The sequence below is a fragment of the Hippopotamus amphibius genome, chromosome 1, assembly GCF_030028045.1.
Source record: "Hippopotamus amphibius kiboko isolate mHipAmp2 chromosome 1, mHipAmp2.hap2, whole genome shotgun sequence".
In the NCBI taxonomy this organism is placed as follows: domain Eukaryota; kingdom Metazoa; phylum Chordata; class Mammalia; order Artiodactyla; family Hippopotamidae; genus Hippopotamus; species Hippopotamus amphibius.
Genome location: NC_080186.1, coordinates 127,411,569 through 127,437,914, shown reverse-complemented (window position 1 = coordinate 127,437,914; position 26,346 = coordinate 127,411,569). Strand labels below are relative to the sequence as shown.

The 26,346-nt window shown below is 48.4% G+C and overlaps 1 protein-coding gene across 20 annotated transcripts in view; it reads right to left on the bottom strand.

Annotated features, from left to right (window-relative positions):
• Positions 1–25,095, bottom strand: part of LOC130849149 (probable ATP-dependent RNA helicase DDX41) — a 40,176-nt gene extending 15,081 nt beyond the window's left edge. Inside the window, exons 1-7 of one of the 20 annotated variants that reach the window (XM_057727827.1) lie at positions 24,739–24,913; positions 23,667–23,858; positions 11,124–11,229; positions 9,953–10,184; positions 8,326–8,713; positions 4,230–4,431; positions 3,078–3,317 (exon numbers count right to left, since the gene is read on the bottom strand). In XM_057727827.1, coding sequence (XP_057583810.1) covers positions 3,078–3,317; positions 4,230–4,431; positions 8,326–8,713; positions 9,953–10,184; positions 11,124–11,229; positions 23,667–23,858; positions 24,739–24,764 — 1,386 coding nt within the window. In that variant the 5' untranslated portion in view covers positions 24,765–24,913. The other 19 variants (XM_057727893.1, XM_057727836.1, XM_057727873.1 and 16 more) reach the window with 19 other exon arrangements.
• Positions 25,096–26,346: the final 1,251 nt, after the last annotated feature.

Sequence of the window (26,346 nt, the reverse complement as noted above, 5' to 3'; positions counted from 1 at the left end):
CAAGGGGGAGGGCCAGGCAGAGGAACAGGCACTCACAAAGGAGAAAGGACAGAGGGCAGAGAGGAAGTGAGAAACATGGAGAAGGTGGCCTCCCCACTGCCCTTTCCCCACCCCCACTGACTGAGGTTGGAGGAGCCAAAGAAAACAGTGCTTGAAAAGGAGAACTAACAAAGTGTGAGATGCTGCCTAGTGGAAAAGAAGATGGAACAGGAGAGAATGATTTGGCAACAAAGACGTCATTGGTGGCTCTGTGGAGGGGTGGAGGTGGAAGACAATTTGCAGCGAGCTGACAGGAGGAGTAAATGCAGATGTTGTTTTTCTGTGATAAGGAAAGAGACTGGGGTGGCGAGACAGGCTGTAGGCTCAAAGGACAGTTTGCTTTTAAAAATGAGTACTGGGCACAGTGAACTGCTGACGGGAAACAGCCCAGAGAGGCTGGAGCCACACAGCAGGAAGCTGGTGTTAGACTGAAGAGGCGGAAGGACTGCACAGGCCTTAGGTAGGGAAAGGGCTAACTCTTCCCTCATGACAAGAAGGAAGTCTGCAGGTGGGTTGGTAAGATGTTGGGAGAGTGCCTGTCCACTTGGCTTTTAATCCTTGTTGAAACAGGGAGTGAGGTTATCTGTTGGGGGGGTGGGGAGAGCCTGGCAATTGGAGCAGAAAGCAGGTCTGACAAAGGGGCTAGGGGAGAATGGAAGTGATGAGAAGCCAGAAGACTAGAGAGCAGCACAGTGGGGGCTCAGGCACATGGGAGCCCACTTGGCCTGGGTGCCACACATAGATCTGATCCAGCACCTTGCTCAAGGTGCAGAAGGGGAGAGGCAGGCTGGGGTCAAGCCCAGGACTGTGGTTTTTCTGGAAGGACAATAGGGCAAGGAACTGAGAAGACTGGTCGGAGAGTGAATGAATGATGGTCAAGGGAAGGGAAGATGGACAGGTGACAGTCTTCAGTGGATAAAGAGGAGTGGTGGTGGGAGGTTGTAGATGACAGAACCAGGGGTTCGTTTCAAAGGAGCAGCAGTTAGGATATGAGAGAGAGTGAGTCATGGTCCGGAAACGGCATGAGGGAGCAGAAAAATACCCAGCTTTATCTGTCTCCCCAGGTGGGTAGTGGGTGGATGGTTCTTGGTGGAAGTTGTGTTTTTGGTGGACTGTAGCTAAGTCTGGGAGGTGGAGGAGGGGAACTGGGGAGGAGGCTGATGTATGAACAGATAATGACCATGATCGCTAGTTACAGGACCCTGGAACTGCCCACTTCTGTGTCGTATCTTGGCCTCTAGACTGGGTGGGGCAGACAGTAGCAGTGCAGGAAGTTTCTGAACAAGTGAGTAGAGAATAATAAAAGGCAGACTAGAGACATGTGCGAGGTGCAGCTGTAGCACAGCAGAAGATGTTACCTGAGGAAGACTGCAAAAGAGGAAACATCTGAACTAGGCTTAGGAGGAGGTTGTCAGAAGGAAAAGGAGAGGGCAGAGATGAAGAAGAAAGGATATCCAGGCACAGAAATCTATGAAAAGCACACCAGGCCTGGGAACTGCGAAGTGTGCTGGCTGGGACCTAACTGGAAATCACTGCCTTGGGAGGCCAGGAAAGGCCAAAGAGACCACTGCTGCCCACTGCACACTGCTGGCCAGGCAACGCTGGCTGGGCGACAGAAGATGCAGGCCATTTTCTGAAGGCAGTGGTGGGACCCTTTGGTTTACTACTTCAGGCTGCAGGGAAGGGGTTCTGGTTTGTCCTTTGGGCTGGAAAAAGACGGAGAATCACTGCTGCTTTCCAGAGCACCAGCGCTGTTTGACCACCCAGGTCCTGGAGCTAGCTGGTTGTCAAACCCATTCTCTTCGGCGGCTGAGCTCCTATGTGGCGCTGTGCAGCTGCAGCCGGGGGCAGGCAGGCCAAGAGGCAATGAGGTGGCAGGGGACGGGCCATCAAGCTCTGGCGCTCGCGTGATTCCAAGGGCTGCCCAGGAACAGCTCCCCTGGTTCTCTCCTCAGCCTTCTGGGAGGAGCTCACTCAGCCCTTGGACTGGGTCATTCCCATGACTTCAATTACATCTCCATGCCAGCAACTCCCAGCCCCACACCTCCATCTCCACCTGGACGTCTCATGAGAACCTCTGAGGCACCGTGCCTCAACTGAATGACCCGTCTTCTGCCAACCCTTGCTCAGTAAAAGGCACGTCATCCTGCCAGTCAGCCTAGCAAACACCTGGGAGATATCCTTGACCATCATCTCCTTGTCCTGCAATCAGATCACCTGCCTCCTCTGAAAATCCACGTCTCCTGCTGCAGGCCCACTATCAATCATCGCTTCCCTGGCTTTGGCTCTCCAGCCTGGAGCATCACCCTCCAGCTTCCTTCCGTACAGCCACGCAGCCATTCTGGGATGCAGATCTGGCAAGTGCATGCTGGGATTAAAGCCCTCCAGCAGCCACCCCCTCAGCTTAGGATCAAGTCAAAGCTCTTCAGCAGGGCCTGAGAGGCCCTTCCCTCTCCTCCACTATCTGTCCTGCCTCTCCCGGGTTTGAGCGCTGGCTTCACAAAACTGCTGTGGATGTGCTTTGCACACTGACAGGAGGGCCCTTCTGATGAATCTGTGCTCACTACCTATGACTCAGCGGCCATGGCAGCCTCATGGTACAGCCATTTCCAGCATGCCCAGGCAGGATGGGGACCTTCCCTCATCTCAGCACTTGTCACACACTAACGTGCTGGTCCAGTTTTGTGTCAGTCTCTCCACTGGACTGAGCTCCGGGGTGAGAACTTAACTGCATCATATTTTAGCTCCCAGTATTTGCAGAAGTGTTTGCTGAATGAATACCTAACTGACTGAAGCAAGTCCTGGACTTTGAGGAATCCAGCAAGTGGCTTCTGATGCCAGGACTTTTTTTCTCCAATCACTGGCCCCAGGCTCCCTCACCCCAATGCCTCCCAAACTCATTCAGACCTTCCCAGAGCAGAGAGTCCTGCCAATGCCTTTGGCAGCCAGCACCATTCACGCCCCAGAAGTCCTGAGGGTTGGGGCAAAGGATTCCTCGGGGAGAAGAAGTGGTAGAGCTGGGCTCCCCCCACACCCACCTTCTTTTTCAGCTTGTGCCGGGCCCGCTTGGCGGCCCTGGCGCTGTTGGGGACTTTGGGCTCCGTGCTGTTGATGAATTCCAGCAGCTCATCCACATCTCGGTGGTCCACGGCGGGCTCCCCAGGGATCCCGCCCAGGGCGCCCCCCTTCATGGGCAGTTCCTCTTTCCGCCTGGTCAGCCTCGAGCGGAGCTTCTCTCGGATCTCGGTATAATTCCGACTCGTCGGGGCAGCGGGTGGCTGGGGGAGGGGGAGGCGCTGACGTTACACCCTGGGCCCGGGAAGCCCGTGGCACTCCCACCCGCTGGCACCAAACACGTGGTGAGAAGCGAGACAACTGTTCTTTCTACCACGGCCACAAAGGCCAAATGGCTTCACCCTCAGCCAGGACCAGAGCCAAGGCAGTGGTGGATGGAGGGAGTGGGAGGTACGCAGCAGTGCTGGGAGCACACTGACTTGGGAGCCAGGAAAACAGGTCTGAGCCCAGGCTTTGTCACTCGGAAGCTGTATGACCTTGGGCAGGTTCACTGAGTCTTTGTGAGCCTCCATTTTGTCATCTCTAAAATGAGGATAACAACCCCTTGCTCAAAGGTGACCAGCAGCGAAATCACTTCCATTTCTTCTGCCCTCAGCTGCTCTCCCCGAGCCAGCAGCCCCGTCCTCTTCACCTAGGAGACTTCTGACCTGCTTTCTCCCTCTGTCCAGAGACAGCATGTACTCTGCTCTGAGCCTCCTTCCCGGCGCCACCTGTGTTCACTACCTGTCCCTCAGCTGGCTCTCACACTGGGGACCGAGCCTCTGCTTCCACTCTGCCTTCATCACACACAAGCCTTCACTTCTCTGGGATTACACACGGATACACATACTCATTAGAATCACAGCCTTCCCCTGCCACTTCCTTTCTTTTCGCCTAAGGAAAAAAAGTGAATCTTAAGAGAAACCATGAGAAGAGCAAAGGTACCAAAATGCTGAAAGGTCTCTACCTCACCCACGTGCTGTGAGGATCGAGCGAGTGGACGCTGGTGTGAGGACTCACAGGTCTGAGTGCAGTTATCAGCCCCACGAGCGAGGGGGCCCTGGGGAGAGCAGGGAGCTCGGCTGGCTCCCCTTGGCTGACCACAAGCCCGCTCTGGCCTGGGCAGGCGCACTCACCGCATTGTGGCCGAAGAACTCACAGTAGCAGCAGTCACAGAACTTCCCGTCTCTCTGGTGTGTGGAGGATGAGGTGCAGGAGCTACGCTCTGAGCTGCTGTCCTCTTCCTCGCCCAGGCCCTCGTCTGCCTCGCAGGGCTGGGGCAGCTGGCAGGTCAGGCCACTGTGGGTAAACTTGTGCCCCTTGCACCCAGGGTCCCTGCTGATGGGGGAGAAAGACAGGACCAAAGGTGAGGAAAGGCAAGGCAGGAGCAGGCCGTGAGGAGCCTGGGAAGCACCATCACCTTCATCTGCCTCATCCCACAAAGGCCAAGGCAGTCAGACTGAATCAGCTCCTCACAAGAACAGGGCAGACACCCTAGCTCTCCCTCAGGGCCCGGCTCAATGGCACTATTTTGGAAATGTTCCCCGTGCCTCCCCTGCCCATGCCTACCATGTGAGCCTCCTGGACTCTGAGGACACTAGGTATACCTCTCTCCATCCTACTGTCTATCATGCTTTATAGCAATGGTCTATTTACCCATCTGCCTTTCAGACCAGAGTGTGCATTCCTCAAGAACAGGAACTATGCCATTTCTATTTTTGGGTCCCAGTGTGTAGCATACCCACCTTGTACACAGTAGGTGCTCAGTAAGTATGTGTCTCAACAGATTAATGGGCTGATAGAACAACAGCCTGGAACAGCCAAAGGAGGTCAATGTCCTTTTACTCTCTAAGGTCCTTTTTTCCCTTGATTTTTCATTTGTTTTTGGCTGTGCCGTGTGACTTGTGGGATCTTAGTTCCCTGACCAGGGACTGAACCCGGGCCCCCAGCAATGGAAGCACCGAGTCCTAACCACTGGACCACCAGGGAATTATCACTAAAGTCCTTATGATTGAGTCTGCACCACTGGACAGAGCTGCCTTAGCCATGGGGCCTAGAGGTTAAGAAAGCAAATGTGCCTTGTGGGCCACAGACTCTAAGAGCTACTGTTTGTGCCAGATACTGCATACAGCATATTATTTCTAACAATCCCTCAAATCCTGAAAAATAGGTGTTGCCTTCCCCACGCTGCAGTGGAGGAGAGCGAGGCTCAGAGTGCTGCACTGCTTTGCCCAAGGAGCAGCTAGGACTCAGTCTGTGCACAAAGCTCATGCTCTCCCACTGCACTGCTCTGCCTCTAGATTTTAGGAAGCATCTTGTAATACAGACTATTTTCCCACGGTAAGGAAGAGAAAGGCCTGCAAGGTCCCAGGATTGGAGCCAGAAGAGCCTGAGCCCTGGGTTGGCCATCAGCAGTGGAAGTGCCCTCGGGCAAGGCCAAGGGAGCCAGGAGGAAGGGTGAGCAAGGAGCAGCAGGGAGGTTCCACAGGGCAGGAATTATTATCAAGGTGCTCAGAGGACTTCCCTGGTGGTCCAGTGGTTAAGACTCCACACTTTCACTACAGGTGGCATGGGTTCCATCCCTGGTTGGGGAACTAAGATCCCACATGCCACACAGCACAAAAAAGAAGGTGCTTAGAGAAGCTTAACCCCAACAGACCACTTTTCATATACTACATTAGTAAAATTAAAATACCTAGTGTTCTAATACTGGTGGTTATGTCAATTTGGAGTGCCCCTTGGAAAGCAATTTTTCAGTATGTATTGAGAACTCTTCTCAATAAAACAAAGCCGACAAACACATGAAAAGATGTTCAACATCACTGATCATTAGAGAAGTGCAAGTCAAAGCCACAAGGAGGTATCACTTCACACCAGTCAGAATGGTCAGCATCAAAAAATCTAGAACAATAAATGCTGGAGAGAGTGCGGAGAAAAGGGAACCCTCCTGCACTGTTGGTGGGAATGTAAGTTGGTACAGCCACTATGGAAAACAGTTTGGAGGTTCCTTAAAAAAACTAAAAATCCCATTCCTGGGCATATACCTTGAGAAAACCATAATCCCAAAAGAAATATGTACCACAATGTTCACTGCAGTACTATTTACAATAGCCAGGACATGGAAGCAACCTAAATGCCCATCAACAGATGACTGGATAAAGATGTGGCACATACATACAATGGAATATCACTCAGCTGTAAAAAGGAATGAAATTGGGACATCTGTAGTGAGGTGGATGGACCCAGAGTCTGTCATACAGAGTGAAGTAAGCCAGAAAGAGAAAAACAAATACCATATGCTAACCCATACATATGGAATCTAAAAAAATGGTACTGATCAGCCCAGTGACAGGGCAAGATTAAAGATGCAGATGTAGAGAACAGACTTGAGGACACAGGATGGGGCAGGGGCGAAGGGAAAGCTGGGACAAAGCGAGAGAGTAGCACTGACATATATGCACTACCAACTGTAAAACAGCTAGTGGGAAGTTGCTGCATAACATACGGAGATCAACTCGATGATGGGTGATGACTTAGAAGGCTGGGATAAGGGATGGTGGAAGGGCGTCACAGGAGGGAGGGGATATGGGGATATATGTATAAATACAGCTGATTCACTTTGGTGTACCTCAAAAACTGGCACAACAGTGTAAAGTAATTATATTCCAATAAAGAGCTTAAAAAAAACAAAAACAAAAAACAAAGCCAAAAAACCCCCTCTGATATCCTTTAAACTGAGAACTTTTTTCACTCGGAGAGATCTATTCTAAGGAGAAAAGTCCAAAAGAGGGAAAAGCTTTAGGCAAAGACATCATTAGAGACATTATAACGTTAAAATGTTGGCATGACCTAAATGTTCGGCAACTGGAGAACAGCAAAGTGCGCTATGGAGAATTCTCCAGCCTTTAAAGCCAAGGCTCAGAAGTCAGATGGGAACCAAACAGCGCTAAGTGAAACTGGATGCCAAAAAACCGTAGAGACACCACCACTACCATGTGGGAAAGACACTCAAGGGGAAACTGCTAGGAGTGGCTGTATTGGGGTGGTGGGATTTTAAAGTGGGAAAATATAAATGCATCATAAACATAGATGTGATTTACAATATAAAAAGATAAATCTTTTTCAAAGAATTGTGTCTTTCAAATATATATTAATATAAACTTTCTCAGTACTTAGTTACTTCTAGGAATCTACCGTAAGAACAGAACTCCTGACTCAAACAGACTTGGGTGCAAGGATGCTTATTACAGCCTAGTCTATAATAATTAAAAATTAGAAATGTCTCAGTATCCAGGAATAGGGAAACGACAAAATAAATTAGCCAGAGCTGTGCAATAAGACATTATGTGGTCACTGAAAAGTTTCCTGAATAATTTTAACTGGGGAAATGATCATGGCATAATGTTAAAAAGTAACCACACAAAAATATATAGAATGTGGACCTCATTTCGTTATTTATATATAGAAACATCAAGGGACTTCCCTGGTGGTCCAGTGGATGACTTCATGCTCCCAATGCAGGGGGCTGGGTTTGAGTCCTGGTCAGGGAACTAGATCCCACATGCTGTAACTAAGAGTTTGAATGCCGCAACTAAAGATCCCTCATGCCGCACCTAAGACCCAGCACAGTCAAATTAAAAAAGAAAAAACATCAAGAAGAAAATACAGGGACTCCCTTGGTGGTGCAGTGGTTAAGAATCTGCCTGTCAATGCAGGGGACATGGGTTCAATCCCTGGTTCGGGAAGATCCCACATGCTGCAGAGCGACTAAGCCCGTGCGCCACAACTACTGAGCCTGTGCTCTAGAGCCCGTGCTCCACAACAAGAGAAGCCACCACAGTGAGAAGCCCACGCACCACAATGAAGAGTAGCCCCCGCTTGCCACAACTAAAGAAAGCCCGTGTGCAGCAACAAAGACCCAACGTAGCCAATAAAAATAAATAAATTTTAAAGAAAAAGAAAAAAAAAAAAAAGAAAGAAAATACACTGCAGTGTTAAAGTTTAGGTTGCCAGGAATTTTTTTCTTCTTTTATATGTTTTAAATTTTTACACATTTCTAAATTTTCCCAAGTTTTTAAAAAGTAATAAACACATATTTCTTTCATAATTGGAAAAACTACGAAAAAAACATTAACAGTCTACTTTTCAATTTTTACCCCAAAGGCACCCTTTACAAATTTTCCCAAAACTCCTAAGTTGTCAAGGAGTTTGCTCTTTGCGCCACTCACTTACCTGTGAGTGCTAGGGAGCTGCTGAGAGCTGGGTGGTGGGAGCAGGGGCCCGCTGCAGTGCCCACTGCAGTGCCCACTACAGGGGTGGCTGCAACCCGAGAATGGTGGAGGCATCTTCAGGAGCGGCATGCTGGTGGAGGGAAGGTGGGGGCTCTGACATGGCCCTGGGGTGTGGGGGGCAGCAGCCACAGCAACCGGGCATTCTGAAACCTGGGCAGGGAAAGGCGCTGCTGGGGTGGTGGGCAGCAGGTGTGGGTGGGGTGGTGAGCCAAAGGATCCAGGGTGAGATGGGATCAGCGGCGCTGGCTGGGGGTGGTGGCCGGTGGGGCTGTTAGGTGGAGCAGTGAGGTCTGAGTGCCGGTGGTGCTCCGAGATGGGGAAAACCTCACCTGTGGGTGGACGGGGGAGAGAGATGTCAGAGTGGGAGCCCAGATCCTGGGAAGGAAGCCTAAGGGCTCGCTGCTGCAGCACCCTCCTTACTATGACCAGAGGAAACACGCCTGGGCACAGGGTCTCAGCATGGTGGACCCGTGAGCTTTTGGAGAAGCCCAGCAGTACTCTGGGCTGGAGAGATTCCTCTGCAGGAAGCAGCTGGATAGGCTGAAGAGGCCCAGGCTTGAGAGAAAAGGCAACAGGAATGCCAGCCCCATGCAAGGCTGCAACACCTGTGCTGGCATCAACAGGGGATACACATGTTCTCTCTCTCAGTGCCTCTTCAGGACCTGCCTGTCAACAGGCACTCCTCAGGCCCAGGGCGGGATCTACAGCAGTCAGCGGAGCAGCAGGCTGAGGCTCTGCCTCAGGGCCACGTGGACAGAGGCAGCCAGGGACGCCCGACTTTCGGGTGGCCCCAGATTTCAGAGGACAAGTGGGAAAAGGCTGTGAAAACTCTCTCTGGCCTATGCATCAAAATAACTGGAATTATGTATTGCTCAACTCACAATTCTGGAGGCTGCACCCCTTTGAAGAATTCAGGTCCTCCATATAGAAGCAGACAGTAATTCATATTTACATAGTATATCAATAACCCAAGATTTTTTCTCTTGGTCGCTAAGCATTATCTCATGGTCTAAAAAAGGCTTACATAGCTGCAAAACTGGCTAATAATCAAGTGTCTCCCTCTGCCAATCTCTCGTGGATGAAAGCGCAGTGCTTTTATAAAAGCACCCATCCCTAAATGGAGAAAAGGAGCCACCCCAGGCCCTCTGTGCTGCTGCAGCAATCACGTGATCTGAGTTCTAATTCCCTAAAGGCCCTTCCAGACTTCACTTTCTATTCAGCCAATGCTTAACCAGGTCCCATCTTGGATCCAATGGGAACAGCTATCAGAGCTAATGCCAGCAGTATTTTTCAAGTTCAGAGTCTTGAGGAAAGGATTCCCACCAAGACAGTCAAGGGCGAGATTGCCTCCTTGGCTTCTACCAAAACAGCTCCACTTTTACTTACTGGGTTGGCCAAAAAGTTTGTTTGGGTTTTTCCATAAGATGTTATGGAAAAATCCGAACGAGCTTTTTGGCCAACTCGATATTTTAATAACCGATCTTCTGATTTGTTCGAGCACAGTGGTGAGGAAAACACAGGTCTCTCTACTTGTGGGGCCTGGCTCTCTTCTGAGCTTGGAGACTCACCAGGGATGGTAGGAGGACTCCCGAGCGAGCTGCCTGGCATAGCCCCACTGGAGTGTGGGGAGTTCCAGAGGCCAGAGAGCTTATGTGCTGACAGGAACGAGCTGGGATCCCAGTCTCCTGAGTTCCCATGGCAGGAGGAGGACGAGGATGAGGACGATGAAGAGGAGGACGAAGAGGAATGAGAGTCACCCCCACAAGACTGTGACTTGCAGGATGTGTGTGACAAGGAGATCTGGGGAAGGGGGAAGAAAAAGGCTCATGGTAAGACAGTAAACATCAGAGCTAACCCTCTGCTGCCTCGGCTTCCCCAGGGGCACCTCCTCCTCCAGGTCCCCATGGCCTGGCCAAAGCACAATTCCCACAACTCCAGGTGCAAGGGCAAACGAGGGCCAGGCCTTTGCCAAGAGGGTCTGAAGTGAAGTATGTGGATATGATGAGAGAGATTCTGGTAATGGCAGAGATGGCCTGTCAACTGTGGGCCTTTGGTGAGTCCTGAGAGCTGCCAAGGAGAGGAAGAGTCTTTTAAGTCAGGAGTCCTGAAGCTGAACTGATTCTGGGTAAGAGAGGCTGGGGGGAATGAAAAACAAGGAGTTTGATCTCTGTGATTCAGGAGATGGTACTTAGCTCCCAGGCATCTTGGATGCCTTCTTAACGGAGGTACACTGCAGACCCTCAAACTGACCTTTGCCCTCCATGTCATACTGGTTGGCTTTTGAGCTGCCACAGAGCTGAAGGCAGCGCCGTCAAAGGGAAGGGTCTGGATCTCGATCTATCAATGCCTCTGAGCTAGCCCTCACAGTGTACCCTGTCCTCAGGAGCTGGTGGGCTGCCTCAAACCTCTCTTTTCTTCCCCTAAATGTGAACCCAAGCTGCTAATGCTGTGTGATGCAGCCTGGCAGCCTCTTGGCACCTGCATGTAGGTGCTGCCTGAGGAGAGCCACTTGAGAGGACAAGGCAGCAACAGCTCAACAGCCGGATTTCTTTGGGCAGGCAGCACTCCTGCATTCAGGGACCCCTTCTCAGCGGTTACCTACCGCCACTGCATGTTCTCGACCTGTCTGCCTTTCATCTTCCTCCATGCTCTTTCGGCAACTCTGGCAGACCCATAGAGGCATCTCGCCTAGGAGATTCTTGACGAGCTTTGGCATGAAGTCAGGGGGCAGCTTCTCACCCTGCAACACCAGTCCGTTTTGGGAAGGGCCTTCTTCCCAGCCTTTGCGTTCCCGGTGACACAGCAGGCAGCAAGTCTGCACAGACTGGCTGGAGGTGGGGGGAACCTGTCCAACAGACAGAAACAGGGTTTCCCAGAAGGGGAAAGGCTCTACTTAGAAATAATATTAACAATACTAATGATGTCACTATTACGTGCCAGGCATTGGGTTGGCACTTAATCCAATTTTAGTCTTTGTAACAGCTCTGCAAACTAGGTGTTATTACTCTCATGGGTTTTTTTTTTTTAAAAGAAGAAACAGATTTCAAGAAGTTAAATAAGTTGCCCAAGGTTGTAGAGTCAGTGAGTGGCTGAACTAGGATTTGAACCCTAGTGAGGCTGACTCCAAAGCTCATGCTTAAATGCCCCAATGCCCTGAGGTCCCCACATCTTGAAGGTTAATGAGAAGATGGCCCTTCCTTCTGTGGCATGCCTGGAAGAGGCCACAATCTTGGGCTGTCTGTGAAGTCTATAGACCAATCCCCACCTGAAAGGAAAAAATGCTTTCTGTTAACGCAGTCTGGGGGAACATGTGGGTGTCCTGAAGAGCTGCACAATTCCATTAGGATAACAGCAGCACTTTGGAGGAGCTAGTTGAAGAGTATCAACTCAGCTGAAAACTGAGTTGGAGGCTGAGGCAAACCCTGGTGCTTCTGAGAGGCAGTGAGGTGTGGTGAAAAAACCCTGGGCTTTGGGGGTCAGACTGACACACATTCTAATCCCTCCCTGATCACAAATTAGCTAGGTGACCTTGAGCAAGTTATTGAACTTCCCAAGCTCTGATTTCCTCCCTACCTTGCAGAGTTGTTGTGAGGGTTGGTGCATAGACAGGGAAAGTGCCTAGCCCTGTGCATAGTCCCAATATACAGTAATTATTTTTTGGATTTTTTTTTCCTTCTAGGACAAACTTGACCTAGAAATATAAGTCTATAGGTTTTCTATCACATTGAGTGGTACTGATTGTGTCTAATGACCCCAATTAATGGCTTTCCTATATCCTGCAACTTTGTACTGTGGCCCCTTCTCACTCTGACAGTCATGTCACTTTCTTCAGCCAATGGCATGCCAGCACATATGCTGCCAGCAGGAGTTTGAAAGGTGTGTATGCATTTCTACCTGCTTCCTTGCATGGCTGGGCTTATTCGCTCTCGTGCCTCTGCCGTGCCACGTACACGTGACCAGGCTAGCTGCTGGAGGGATGTGAGAGACATGGGGAAATCTGAGGCTTCCCAGCTGACTGGCCAGCAGATCAGATACACAAGCGAGCACAACTGAGATCAGTCAAGTAGGCCCCAATCAGCAGAAATACCCAGTCAACCCAGAGACTCATGACAAATAACAAATGGTATTGTTTTAAGCCATTAAGTTTTGAGGTGGTTTGTCACATGCAGTAGTTAACTGATATACCTTCCAGACTTACCCACCACTAGGTAACAGGTATTTGCAGAGGCCTAAGCAAAGGAATAATAAGAGTATCACTTTCATCCTACCCATAAAATAAATGGCATCATCTTTTTCAAATAAAATCACCTTCTCACAATAAGTTGGCATCAGGGTATCCTTAAATCTGCAATGTTACAATAACACTGACCTGGGTCCCTGGTTTCTACAAACAGAAAGGAACCAAACCGTAGTATCAGGAGCACACTGAAACATCTGGGGAAGTACAAGGACCTTGGAAAAGAGTACCAGAGAGAGAGAGAAAGAAATCTTAGACATGGAACTCATGTGGGATGCTGCCTAAACAGTCTGAGCCAAGGGTACATTTCAGTGAGCAAGTCAGCTGCTTAATGGCAGCTGCAAAACAATATAGGCTTCTAGAACCCATTGGTGGTGAGTATCTCATGGAAAGCGTAGAAGGCTGATGGAGAAGGATGGTGTTCAGAGACGTTAAGGCAAAGGAGGCCTTTCTGAGATGTGTACCCAGGAAACTTTCCCATAGCTACAAGATGCCATAGGAACTCCAGAAGGAGATGAGGCCAATGCCCGAGTCCCTTTCCCTGTGAGAAAAAGAAAAGTGACTGTACCTTTAAGGCAAACACCAGGACATGTAATTTTACTACAATGGAGTTTCATTTCATTTCAGAGTTCAGTTCTACAGTTATTACATAAGGTGAAAATCTTGTATGAGTAAAATTATTCTTGAAATTTCTATATAGCCTGCGGAGTACAGTATATATGGTTTTGTAGGTACAACCAAGAATTCAAATGTATAATGTAAATAACAATGTGTAATAGTGATTTTTTTCTGTTTTCTTTTAAAACTGAAAACAGAATTCTTATAAGTTAAATATGTGATCAGTATGACTGCTCTTAGTGCCAAAGTACTTGTGGGAGGTGCTGGGATGTAGTAGAAACAACACTGGCTCTGGCATTAATCCTGGGCCTCCACCACTTACCAGCTGTATAATGCTGGGCAAGTTCTACTTATTCTGTGTCTCTCTATAAAATGGGATTAAGTCCTGACTTGTAGAGTTGGCTGTGAGCGCTGTGATAAAGCACCTAGTCCAGTGCCAGGCATATATGTTGCTCAACATATGGCACTAATTATGAACATGATACAAGCGATGGGAAACAATATTTAAAATTAGGACTAGGGTTGAAAATATAAATATAGTCACTGTATTTTATGAGAATGCAAGAGTCTCTCACAGGAAATGAACTGAAGGTGACTTTCAGGCATCTTAATCTCTGTCCTCACTCCATGAAGTCACTCCTTAAGTTCCCCATCTACTCCCTGTACTCTCCTACGTCACGCTTTTGTTAAAGGGGATCTTCTGCCTAAAACCCCCTTCCTTCCCATATTTACCAATGAGTAGATGGGCAGGGCTTAAATAAAGCCCAGCTTAGATCCAATCTCACCCAAGCTTTCCTAGAGATTCCCTCTTATCATTCACCTCTCCTCTCCATATCCCCACAGCACATCGTGCCTTGGTTACAACACCTGTGCCTTCCACTTAACTTATTTACCTGCATCTTCTGTCACTTCTGCTAGGCTGCTGTGCTCCTAGAAGGCAAGTACCAGGTCTAACTCCTGTCTGGGTCTCTCACAGTGCAGCACAGGGCACAGGCTCAGCTGGGCACAGAGTGGCTAAATCAGCTTTGTTAAGTGTCCCCAGGACAATACAGCTGGCAGGCAGTTTGGTGAGACATTGCTTGAAATTATTGTTTCCCACAGAAAAAGGCCATCTCCTCACCCTGGACCTCCACCCAAATGGTTCCAATCTCAAGTATGGAAGAGTGGAAGACTGCATTCCTTGGGGATTACAATGAGATTCCCCATTCACGGAAATAACAAGACTATCCCTAGAGTTAAAATGATAAATGAGATTAGCCATCAATGGAAGTGAATTTACAGGGCAGGCTGTCTTCCTAGTTAAAGGAAGAAACACAGGTCGTGGAAAGCTAATTACATACAAACTGAAGCAGGGATGATACCACCTACATTGGTTGCCCAGAGGATGAAGTGCAGTTAGCGATGCAAAGCACTTAGCTCAAGGGATCCATGAAGGAGGCACTCAGTCTGTTACCTAGGTCCCTTGGCTGGTCTGGTCTGCTCTTAGTAAGTCTACACTGGAAACTACCTTATCCACTGTCTTGAGTATGCTAGGTTCTTTCTTTCTAGGCCCAGGTAGTTCTGGGGGCCACCCTCAAATCTGTCTTAACTCTACACCTTGGTGCCTGCCCGTGGGTAAAATTCCCAGTGGAGCCTGGGGACTTTTCTCTCTGACATTTTCATCTTTACTTGAATTGCCAGAGGGTGATAAGAATTCCAAGCCCTGGAGATATTATATGCAGTTAATACTATCATATTTTTCAAATTTTTGCTTTGGCAGAGAAAAGCTCTTGGTTCACAGTTCCCTTTGGCTTCAATCTCCTACCATTTCCCAAATTCCTAGCAATCATGACCTCTTATGCCCTGCAGTCAAGTCAGGCTTCTGACTAGCTGTTCTGAAGCTGTACTTTTTATAGCACCTGGCACAGAATTCCCACATGAAAAACACGATCAATAAATGTTTATCAAATGAATGAAAATTCCAACCCTGTTTCTTTATCACAAAGGTTGATGGAACTGATTCTTAAACCCAGCAACCCCAGGCAAAAGCTAATTATTCCTTCTTACCTCAGTTTAAATTCAGAGCCTCTCCAGATTCTGGTCTAGCCTTAGGTAAAAGATGGAGGAGAGAAAGGAAAGGTTCTAGGGATTCTCTAGATTTGGGATCTGCTCAAAAAAGCTCCAAGATAATTCTGCTTCATTCTCTGAGCAAACCCCAAATCTCTGGACAGCGTGGGGTTACTCACATAGGGGATCTGTGTTGTAGCACACACGTCCCCAGAGCAGTCAAGGAGCCAGGGGACCCCTAGACTGTGGCCACTCCCAGCCCAGGGGGCTGGCACGTGCAGCCATTAAAACCAGTACCTGCTCCCTCAGTCGACCAGCCTGAAGACTCTTCTGTCTTCGTCTAAGAAGCATTATGCTAGGACAGTCTAGTTTTTCCAGGGGCAAAAATAGATAAAATCAAAGAAAGGGGAAGCCAATTTTTTCATGGAATGCCATTTTTACTTCAAAGAATGACTGACTGACAAACTATGGTTATTCTAACTTGGGTATTGGTAGACGTTTTCTCAAAAAATGAACAAAATGAGCCTGTCAATTTAAGGAAAACAACTCTGTGGTCAATGATAAAATTCAAGTTTTAGGCAAAAATTAGAATTTTGGAAAAGTTGTATCCACAACCATGAGCTTGACAGCTTCCCAGTACTTAAAGACTTTATGATGAAATTGGTGGTGATATTAACAAAAGTTCTCTTTTGATATTAATAATGAAATAGGAAAACATTTGGAAGTGAACCAATTTTCCAAATGATCAAAGCATAAAGTTACAGAATCACGCACTGGTATAAAATCCACTCAAAGTGTTAGATGAACCAACAGATTTTAATGTAAATGAGTATAAAAACTTTATTGATATGGTCTCAGATTTCATATTGCAAAGAATACCAACAATCATCTGGAAAGGCTACCAAAATACTTTTCTCTTTTCCAACTATGTCTCTATGCAAGGTTGGATTTTTTTTTTTAAATACTTCAGTCAAAATAATGCATTGCAACAGATTGAATACAGAAGCATATATGAGGCTCTTTTTTCTATTAAGGCAGACATGAATTTGCAAAAGTGAAAATAAGACCATTTTTCTAATTTTTTGGAAAATTGTTATTTTTAATTTAAAAATTGTTATTTATGTTAATGTAGGTTTAATATTGTTATCCTGAAATGAATTAGTAACTAAATATTTTTAAATTTTCTCAGCTTTCATACTTAATTGAGTAAATATCAAAAGTTTAACCAACAAAAGCTCTTTTGGGTCCTTGAAAATTTTTAGAGATGTAAAAGGGTCCTAAGATCAAACACTGTGAGAAGTGCCGATGTAAAGCCTCTAACAGTGCCTGTCACCAGTGGGTGTACTACACGCAACAGTGACTACTAACAGCCACACAGCAGTTCATGGCATATCTGGGTTACTCTTTGGGGGCATGAGTAAATTCTGTACCTTAGCCTTTCTGGCTGCAATTTGGGAATTTATGTGTCACTAGACCAGATGGCTGTCAAGGACTGCTCCTGAAGCTGGATCTAATTTCCAGAACCAAACCTGCTCTTATTCCTTTCACAGATTCCATTTACTCCCAAGAGTTTGTGCATGTTTGTAGAGGATTCCCCCAAGACACATGCTGTATCTAACCAGCAGCCCTGCGACAGTTTTCAAATTCTATTCTGAAATGGCCCAGTAGACCACTCTACTCTCAAGTCACTCCAAAAACCTCCTTGTCACAGAGGCAGGCAGAGGACAACAGTTAAAATTCCCTTCCAAAGGCAGAGAAAATGACTAATCCCCAGACTAGAAAAACTTATCAGCCCAGTCATTACCACTCACTCTTCCGTTCACCCATTCATTCCCTTGTTCGACAAACATTCTCAGAGCCCCTACCTGGTGCCAACCATTGTGCTAGGTGCTGGGAAACACAGAGTTCCTGCCTCAAGAACACATGTGTAAAGGCAGGTTCGTGCACAGGGCTGTCAGTGCTCCCAAACTCCCAGGATGCCTCATATTAATTTTGGAGAATCAGGCAGGAACACATATTAAAATAACATACAATTATAATTAACAAAATAATACATAAATTAAAAACAACCAATTAGGACATTGGGGTTCTCTACTTAATGTAAGCTTATTATGTGCCTTCTTGCATACCTATCCAGTTTGAGGACCTCTTTCCTTTACCTCCTCTTTCCTACCTGGTCTCTCTTTAATCTCTAGGCTCCTTTCTGGTTGAGCTCACTACCATGGCACCCTTCGGTCCCTGGCACTCATAACTTGGCCCCAGCTGACCTGTCCATACTCCACTTCCATGCTTAACACCTGAGAACCATAGGCTCTGTCATACTGTTTCTCAGATACACCTTGTCCCTTCAAACCTCTGCTTTACTCCTCAGGAAATTCCTATTCATCTCCTAAAATCTTGGTCAAAGGTCGATGAAGCTTTTGCTGCACCAGGCTAAGTAGAATTCTTTTAGTATAGCATCTATCACATTGTGCCATAGACATATATCCTCTGCTTACTCCCAAACCGACATAGAATGGGAGCTCTTTGGGGGCAGGGAGTGGACCTTAGCCACTTAAGTGTGTCCAGGAACTAGGCTTTGCTTGGGCCTGGCACATAGCAGGCATTCACTGAATAAATGAACCAATGCTTAAAGCACATCTGGCTCATGTCTCAGCTGCTCTACACAAAGGACAGAAACTAAAACACAGCCAAACCAGCCTCTTTCCCGATGTACCATGCTGAAAAGGCATGGCTGCATCACTTCAGGCCACTTAGCATCAGTGCTAAGAATCTCAGACCATGCTAATGCTGGCCATCAGTGTAGTCAATTCTTAGGGAGCCGATACAACCCCACCTCAGTGCTCTGGAGCTTTCACCCAAACTCCCACCCAGGCTGTTGGCTCAGGTCCTTCCAGGAGGTAGGACAGTGGTTTCACAACATAAAGCTGCTTTGTGGAGAATTCTCTCTGGTTGTACAAGCTAAGTCAAGTATAGGGCAGTGAGTCTCTCTGACCCCAGTGGCCCTCTACCCATTCAGGCTAGTTCATCTGTCGAACCTGCTTCCTGGGTGCAATCAGCCACGGGAAGGCCTAAGCCACTGCTTATTTACCTGGAACCTTGGGCAAACCTTATTACCGACTACTCTGTAATGGCAACACAGAGTTCTCATGGGTGGAAGAGTATGAACTTTGGAGACAGACTGTTGTGAGTTCAAATCCCAGTTCTGCATACTTTACAGAGTTGTGAGGACAGAAGGAAATAAATTATGTAAAGTACCTGGCCTGGGCCTGGCACACAGTAGGTGCTCAATACCCGTTAGTTTCTTTCCTCTTCTGTCCTGGAAGAAATGACAGGGAAACTTACTAAGTGAGACTTGCCCAATCCAAAGTTATTACTTGAAGCACAGGACAGAAGACTAGACAGGTGACCTTCAAGGTCTCTTTAACCCCCCCACCCTCCCCAGCCCACATTCTCTGCCTACAACTTCCTAATAAGAACCTTCAATATTTCCGGGCCCTTCTTTCTGCCTTAGTTTCCCTATATCTATTCACTTCAGAATGGAGGGGGAAACCACAAAGGGAGCTGGAGAGCTAAGAGCCTTGGGTAGGGAATAAAGGAGAGGTGGCCTATAGGACTGCACCATGTTCACCCACTTAGAGTCTGAAGGATGAGGGTGGGAACATGGGCACAGAGCTGAAGGGTGGAAACACACGGCCTTTCCTGGGACACAAGCACACCTCTCCTCAGTGCTTTTCTGCTCTGCATATTCTTCCACAAAGAACCATTAACCACTCCTTTCCACAATATCCATTCCCTTTCCCCAATACATAAATCAGTCACATCTTCACTCACACTGTTCCCTCTGCCTTTTCCTTTTCAGGCTCAGTTTGGGTGTTACATTCTCCTAAGTCCACAGGCAAAATAAACCATGCTTTGCTCTGGGATGCCCTAATACTTTTTACATGTCTCTTGAATAGAGCTCATCACGTGTATCCTGATTGTTAAAATCTGTCTTCTCCACAACACTGTGAGCTCTCCATGGGCAGGGCCTGTGTCCCATGAGTCAATGCATCCCCGTTGTTTAGCGGAGATGGCAGCATGTGTTCTGATACACAAAGAAAGATTAGCAGTTGGAGAATTCGGCAGTAACTGGAGAACTGGGAAAAGCTTGGTTTTTTTTAAAACTAAGGCTGTCTGTTCTCCTGCTTTGGGAAAAGCTCTCTCCTCCCCTAGGAAGCCCCATTCTTTAAAGAATAGCCTAGGCCTCCGCAAAGATCCCCATGACACCCTCAGTTCAGCAATTCCCAGACCCAGCCACACATCAGAATCACCCCGGGCAATTTAATTACGATAGATTCCTAGGTCTGGGACAGGGTCCAGCAAAGCACAGGGGATCTGATCATTAGGCTGGGGTGAGGGAGAGGTAGAATCAAGCAATCACAGCTGCCTCTCCCACTGAGAATTACTTCCTCCTACGCGATCAGAGAGAATTTACTGAAGCACATCACATTCACTTTCTTACTTAAAATCTTTCACTGATTCCTCATTGTCTATAGGATTAAGCCCAAACCTCTTGGTGTGGTTTTCAAGAAACCCGCTAAACTCTCCAGCCAGAACTCTTGCCACTCTCCTTGAGTTGGGCACTTCTGGCCTCTGGGTCGTTGTCAGCGCTGTTTGCTTTGTTTAGACACCTTCTCTCATCTTCTCTGGAGGACCTTCTACTTGACCTTGAAGCCTCAGCTCTGAGAAGACTTCTCTAGGCTATCACGTCTGTGCATCCTCAGAACAAAGCATTTATAATAATCACAGCTACCACCTGTGCTCAGTGCTTGACACGCAGTACTTGTTGAACCCTACTGTGAGCCTGGCTTCACTGTCATTTTACACATGAAAAAACAAACCAAAAGGCTGAAAGACTTCTAAAGGTGTGTACTAGGATCTAGGATTTGACTCAACTCAGAGGCAGTGACGCTCTCCTAGCCGAACTGCAATTATTATTTATGTGTTCTTTAGATCAGAGCCCCTCTGAGCAGAGACTGGGGCTGACTCGCCTCTGCATCCCCAGCTAGCCCAGGGCCTGGCACGCACTGGGTGCCCACGAGTGTTGGTAGAATAAGTGAACACCAGGTCAGGCGAGAGGAAGGCTGGGCATGGTATGTGTGCCGCTGACCTGAATGAATAAATGACTGACTGACAGCCTGGCCTAGCAGTGCAAACAGATAAGAATAAAGTGCTAGAAATCTAAAATTTATTTTATTACACTTTAGTCTAAAAAACATTCATTGAACACATAAGGACCATGCACAATAAATATCTCAGAAATGAACTAAAACACAGCCCATGCTCTCAAAAATTCTAGGTTTAGTAAGTAAAGGTGTTAGGGTCTTAATAGTACATCTGATATCATATATTAAGCTTACAGCTCTGGGACATTTTAAAGAAATTTAAAATTTTAATTTTTTTTTTGGCTGTACTGCACGGCATGGTGGAATTTTAGTTCCCTGACCAGGAATCGAACCTGTGCCCTCTGAATTGCAAGTGTGGAGTCTTAACCACTGGACCACCAGGGAAGTCTGAAAATTTAAAAATTTAAAATTTTCATCTTCAAAAGCCTTTTGGCATTTCTACATAGTGAATCTCTACTGGCTTACAAAGAACCAGAGATGACAGGGATCTCTCCTCAGTATCATTTCCTCCCACCTGCAATGAAAATGGCTAGGTGGGCAGTGATTTTAAGGGGAAAGTCTCAGGGTATATGGATTACCTCATTTATCTGTGTGCCCCAAATAAAGGCCTTGGCACAGAGATCATTAATCCTTGCTGAGTGGATTAAATGTAATGAGATGATTTTAATAAAGATACTGACTGATCATCTGCTCCAGTCCCATGAGGGAGCAGGTTTAACTCTGAGCAGTAGGGGAGCCAGGTCTCGAGAGTTCCTTTAAACTAGGCTGGGCAAAGTCCCAGGGGAGGCCATAGAGATGAGAAATGGGAAGGGAAGGATGAGCTCAACCCCCACCTAATGCCGGTTTACAGTTTAGCAAGTCTCCTGGGGTTTTACTGAGTGTGCACCTGGACTACAAGTTGAGTGGTCCAAAAGAACTAGAGACAGCCAGCAGAGCTGGCAGGTGAGAACACAGGCTTTGGATGGCCAAGTGGCTCCCGCCACACGCCACGCCCAATTCTAGCTCTGGAGTCAGGAGCACTAGGCGCTATGTGGGTTGCTCCACATTCTCCTGTGAAGCTGCAGAAGAGGGTTAAAGGGAAGAAACATGCCCAGAGTAACAAAGCTAGGAGGCTGAGCAGGAAGCTCACCCCAAGTCTGTAACATTAAATTCTATGTCTCACCGCCTCCTTCAACTGCTTTATAAGGTTTTTTTTTTCCTTTGCTAAGAAGCTGTAACTGTTTCAGTCTTTTTGTGAAATAAATGAGGATTTGGGTTTTTAGTGAATGTATCAATGTAGTTTAGGGGCCTGAACAATTAGAAGGACTTTTGAGATTTCAATTAAGCTCAAGGTCCTGCATTTCAATGTGTACAGGTTATGAAATGAGCAAAGGAGATTGGATAGAATCAGCGTGGCCTATGAGCCTTAACTGGGACAAAGCGATGTTTTTCTAGCCTTACTGCAACTACTATATACATGTTCTCTAGACCAAATGAGCCCCTTGTGAGGAGGGATCATGGCTGATTCACTTCTGCATTCCCAGCTAATCCAGGGCCTGGCACAGATCAGGTATGATATGATATGATATGATATGATATGATATGATAAAGAGGGCAGACACTTCTCAGAGACTGCAGATTACTGCCTCCTGGAAATGTGGGCCCAGTAGCACCAGTTTTAAGAGATGGCACAAATCCAGTTTTCTGGGAAACCTTGATTTTTAAAAATACTGGCTTAAATCAAAACAAAAACAGAAACAAAACAACGTGACTTGGGGCATTAAAACCTGCGTATGGACTGAAAGTGATTCCATTCACCATCTTTGGCTTCAGTTCAGCATATGACACTGAATTTCACCTTACTTACCCACTCTAAGTACTTAAGATAGGGTTCTAAGTGGTGGTGAGAGTCAGAGATCCTCACCAAAGGTGCGCCTGTGGGCAGAGCAGTAACTGATCCCAGTTCTTTCAGCAGGTGCTTTTCACAAGGCACAAAGGCCTGCTTCTGGCACCCTGAACCCCTTTCCCCAGCAAAAATGGGGCACAATCAGAAGAGAGTCTGTCAGTTTGTCTCACCTATTCTGACTAGAGTGAAAAAAAAAAAAAGCCTTGTTAAATACCCCACAGTACACAAGAGTGTCCTTTATTTTGGTGGTGGGGGGGGGTACTTATAGCAGAAGTTATCTGGGCAAATGTTCAGTTTCTCTGAGTTTCTGTTTCTTCATCTGAAAAATGGGGTTAATAGTATTTATATCCTTCTGTTCATTCATTAAAATCTGTTAATCACCAGGCATAGGGGTATAATAGTGGCTGACTTGGTTCCTGCACTCTCAGAGTTTACATAGCAAAAGCAGACCAATAATTACACCAATAGTTAACTCACCACATTTGTGCTAAATGCTGAGAACACAAGGGCGGTGGGAAGGTATATAAAGTGCCTAGCGTGAATAAATGAAGGAATGGTCAGGTCAAGCAGTGGAGTAGATAAGAACCTACCATGGTAAAGTCGCATCCTAAATCAACACTAAATGGTTAAGCCATCAACCAAACTTTCTGGCCAAGAATACTACAGGCTGGTTAAGAGGCAGGGGACCCTGAATGGGAAAGAGAGAAGACGACGGCTCCCTGGCTCTTCCTTCCCCTACTGTTCCCCTCTGGAGAACAGCACTCCCGGGGGGCCCAGAGAAGGGAAAGAGAAGGCTAAAGCGAGAAGCCACTTCAGGGTGGAAGTCAGACCACGCAAGGGTGGGGTCCAATCTAAAGAGTCAAATCCTTTGGAAGCAGTCTCAGCCCAGAGTAGGGGGTGAGGGGGGAAGGTGGGGCTTCTGACACTCAATAAGTGGTGACAACTTCATTAACTAAAAATCTTATCGTGACCTGAGACACAAAGGAGACCAATATCAAAACTGGGTTACAATATGTAAAGGTTCTCAACGGATCCATTCACCCTCATTCACCTAGTTACTCCTACTCAGTGTCAGCAAGGCCCAGGGCTAGGTGTGGAGGACCAGGAATAGATGCCATGGTCTGTGCCCCTGTGGACTTCACAGCTTGGGGGGGGGGGGGGCGGGGAGGGTACAGACACTTCAACAGACTGTCTCATTGTAGAATGAGATGGGGAGTGCTACCAGAGGGGAGCAAAGGGGACTGTGGGACAGAGGGGTCACCTCACGCAACTGGGGAGGTCAGGGAAGGCTTTCTGGGAATGGTACCCCAAACAGCATCCCCACTCACATGCACAATTCCAGAGATTCTACTAGAAGGCTGTCAAGAGCCATGCCTTCTGGCTGCACCAGCCTCCCAGAGTCCCCTGCTGCCCGATGCAGTGTCTGCAGAGCCAAACGCATCTTCCGCCACGCCTCATCCTCATCCGGCGCTGCATCCGACCCTCCAAGACTCCTGCAGGAGCCTGCCTTCCTTGGCAGGCTCATCCAAAAAACCAACTCAAAACTCTTTTGTCAGAGCAAGCTTAGAGGGAGCCACCCAGCCCCAGGTGCCACAACCCTCCCAGAGCAACTGTGGCTCGTGCCACCCCAGCTTCGCGGTGAACACTGGCAGGGTACCTCCTATTCTCTCCTTTGCTCAAAAGAAAGTGACCTTCTTCCAGGTGGCAAACTGGAAGCTTCGGAGAGTTCTCCTACTGCTCACTCTCAGCAGGATTCGCCAAACCCAGGGACCTGAGAGTCTGGGTGGGCCGCCTTGTGGGTCGGGGGTATAGAGGCGAGAAAGAGCAGGCTTTGCTGGGTTTCCAGCTCAGTGCAGGAGCCCCACCAAACAGTCCTCTGCGCTGCCTGCTGCAACTGCTCTGCTGGGCAAGGGAGAGGAGGGAGGCCCCGGGAGACACATGCTGGGGGCACAGCTACGGAGGGGGCAGCGAGAGGAAGGGCTGGAGCCGCTCCCGGGGGGAAAGGGAAGAGGCTGCAGCCTTCCGGGCCCCGGCGCCCCGAGGTGGCCTGTGGGTGGGTGGGGGAGCAGGTGGGCCCGGGGGAGGTGAAGGGCACAGGGCTAAGCTGTGGCTTCAGGACTGGAGCGCGGTCCCAGTGTGGGCGTGCGACCAGAACGTTTCCCGGAGGCGGCGGGAGAGGGAAGGGAACCTGGTCTCAGGAGAGCAGGACGGGCCGTGCCTCGGCTCTGGACCAAACGGTCCAGACTCCACTCCCTTGGGGGTGAAAGCCTCCGCCCTGGCCCCGGGGGGTAAGGTGCCGGCCCCAGCCGGGGGAGGATGGTCCACCCCCAAGCCCGTCCCGGCCCCGCTCCGCGGAGGTGAAAGAGCCCAAGCAGCCAGACTCGCCTCGCTCGCTCCTACCTGGGGCCCGGGAGCCAGCTTGGCATCGTCCTCCTGCCTGGGGCCGTCGCGGTAGGGCTCCGCCAGCGCCTCCGGGGGCCCTGCACCCGCTCCAGCTTCCAGGGTCGGCGGCGGCGGCGGGGGTTCCGGCGCCTGGGGCTTCTGCGGCCCCGCGGCCCGCACTCGCTCGCGCCGGCCCGCGCCGCCGTTCGGCCTGCTCCGCCTCCGAGTCATGCTGCCGCTCGCGCCGCTCCTTCGCTCAGCTCGCGCCGCAGCCCCCGCCGCCGCCGCCGCCGCCGCCGCCGCCGCCGCCGCAGCCTCTCCCCTCACAGGACAACAGCCAATATGGCGGCGCCCGGCTCCCCGCTCCACCGCTGCCAGCAGGTCAGAGGGCACGCGGAGTCCGCGCCGCCGCACTAGCCCCCGAGGCTGCCTGCGCCATTTTTAATAAGGTCACCACCCGGAGTTCCGCGGCGGAGTGAACCTGTCGAGGAGACGCCCTCCCCATCCCCGCATCCAAGGGATGAGACCTGCGCGAGGGGAGGGTGTGCGCTCTAGTAACCGTGCTGCACGGCCCTGGGCGATTAATAATTGGCTGTTAAGTGGATGAGTGAATTAGTCATTTCTATGGTGCTACGCTACTTGCACAGCCATGACCTGACTCCTCGTACCTACACGGCGTGGCAGGTACAATAGTTTCCATTTTGCAGCGGAGAAAACCGAGGATTCAAAAGGCGAAATAGTTTCTCAGTATCAGCCAGCCAGAACTCATGGGCTCGTGGACAGCCTGAGCTGAAAAGGACGAAGGGATTGTCTAGATCCTTATTTTCAGTGTGTGGTCCACGGGGAGTCCAGTGTATGGTGCTTGGGACAGCGAGACTCGGCTCCTCATTCCGGTGGGGAGAGTGGACACTTTTACACAATTATTACAAGTGTGATAAAGATAAGATGACTGGGGCACCTACTAGATCAGTGTTTCCAAAAAAGTGGTATGTGCGCGAGAGGATTTTGAGTGGTACACAAAGGAACATTTTAAAAATGTAATGATTATGTGTTTAATTGTTAAAAATGGGATAGTTTGCCTCTCTTTCTTTTTTGAATATATGACATGCACATAGTAGAAATTTTTAAAAATAGTTTTGAGCTCAGCTTGTCTCATGCCAGGGCCAGTGGAATGCTGAAACCGTATGGTAGAGTTGCATGTGTAGAGTTGCTATTGATTCATCAAGAAGGGCAGATTCTGACATCCGCCCAACCCAGGGAGCAAGGGCTATTTTGAGAGGAAGGGCTAAATGGAAGGCCCTGGAGCTCTCCCTAACTGCCGAGTGAAAAAAATAATACTTCATCTCCTTACAGGGATTAGTGCCACCGTCAAAGATTTGAAAGATTCAGGGTGATTCCCACTATGTCAACATTACCTCTTCGGTTTGGCCAGAGCAGAAGATAGATGGTATTCTTTCCCATTCATTTATTTTCATTGTGGTAAAATTCGTGTAACATAACTTTTTGTCAACCGTTTCTAAGTGTACAGTTCATCGATATTAAGTACATTCATATTGTTGTGCAACCATCATCACCATCCATCTGCAGAACACTTTTCTTCTTGCAAAACTGAAACTCTGTACTCAT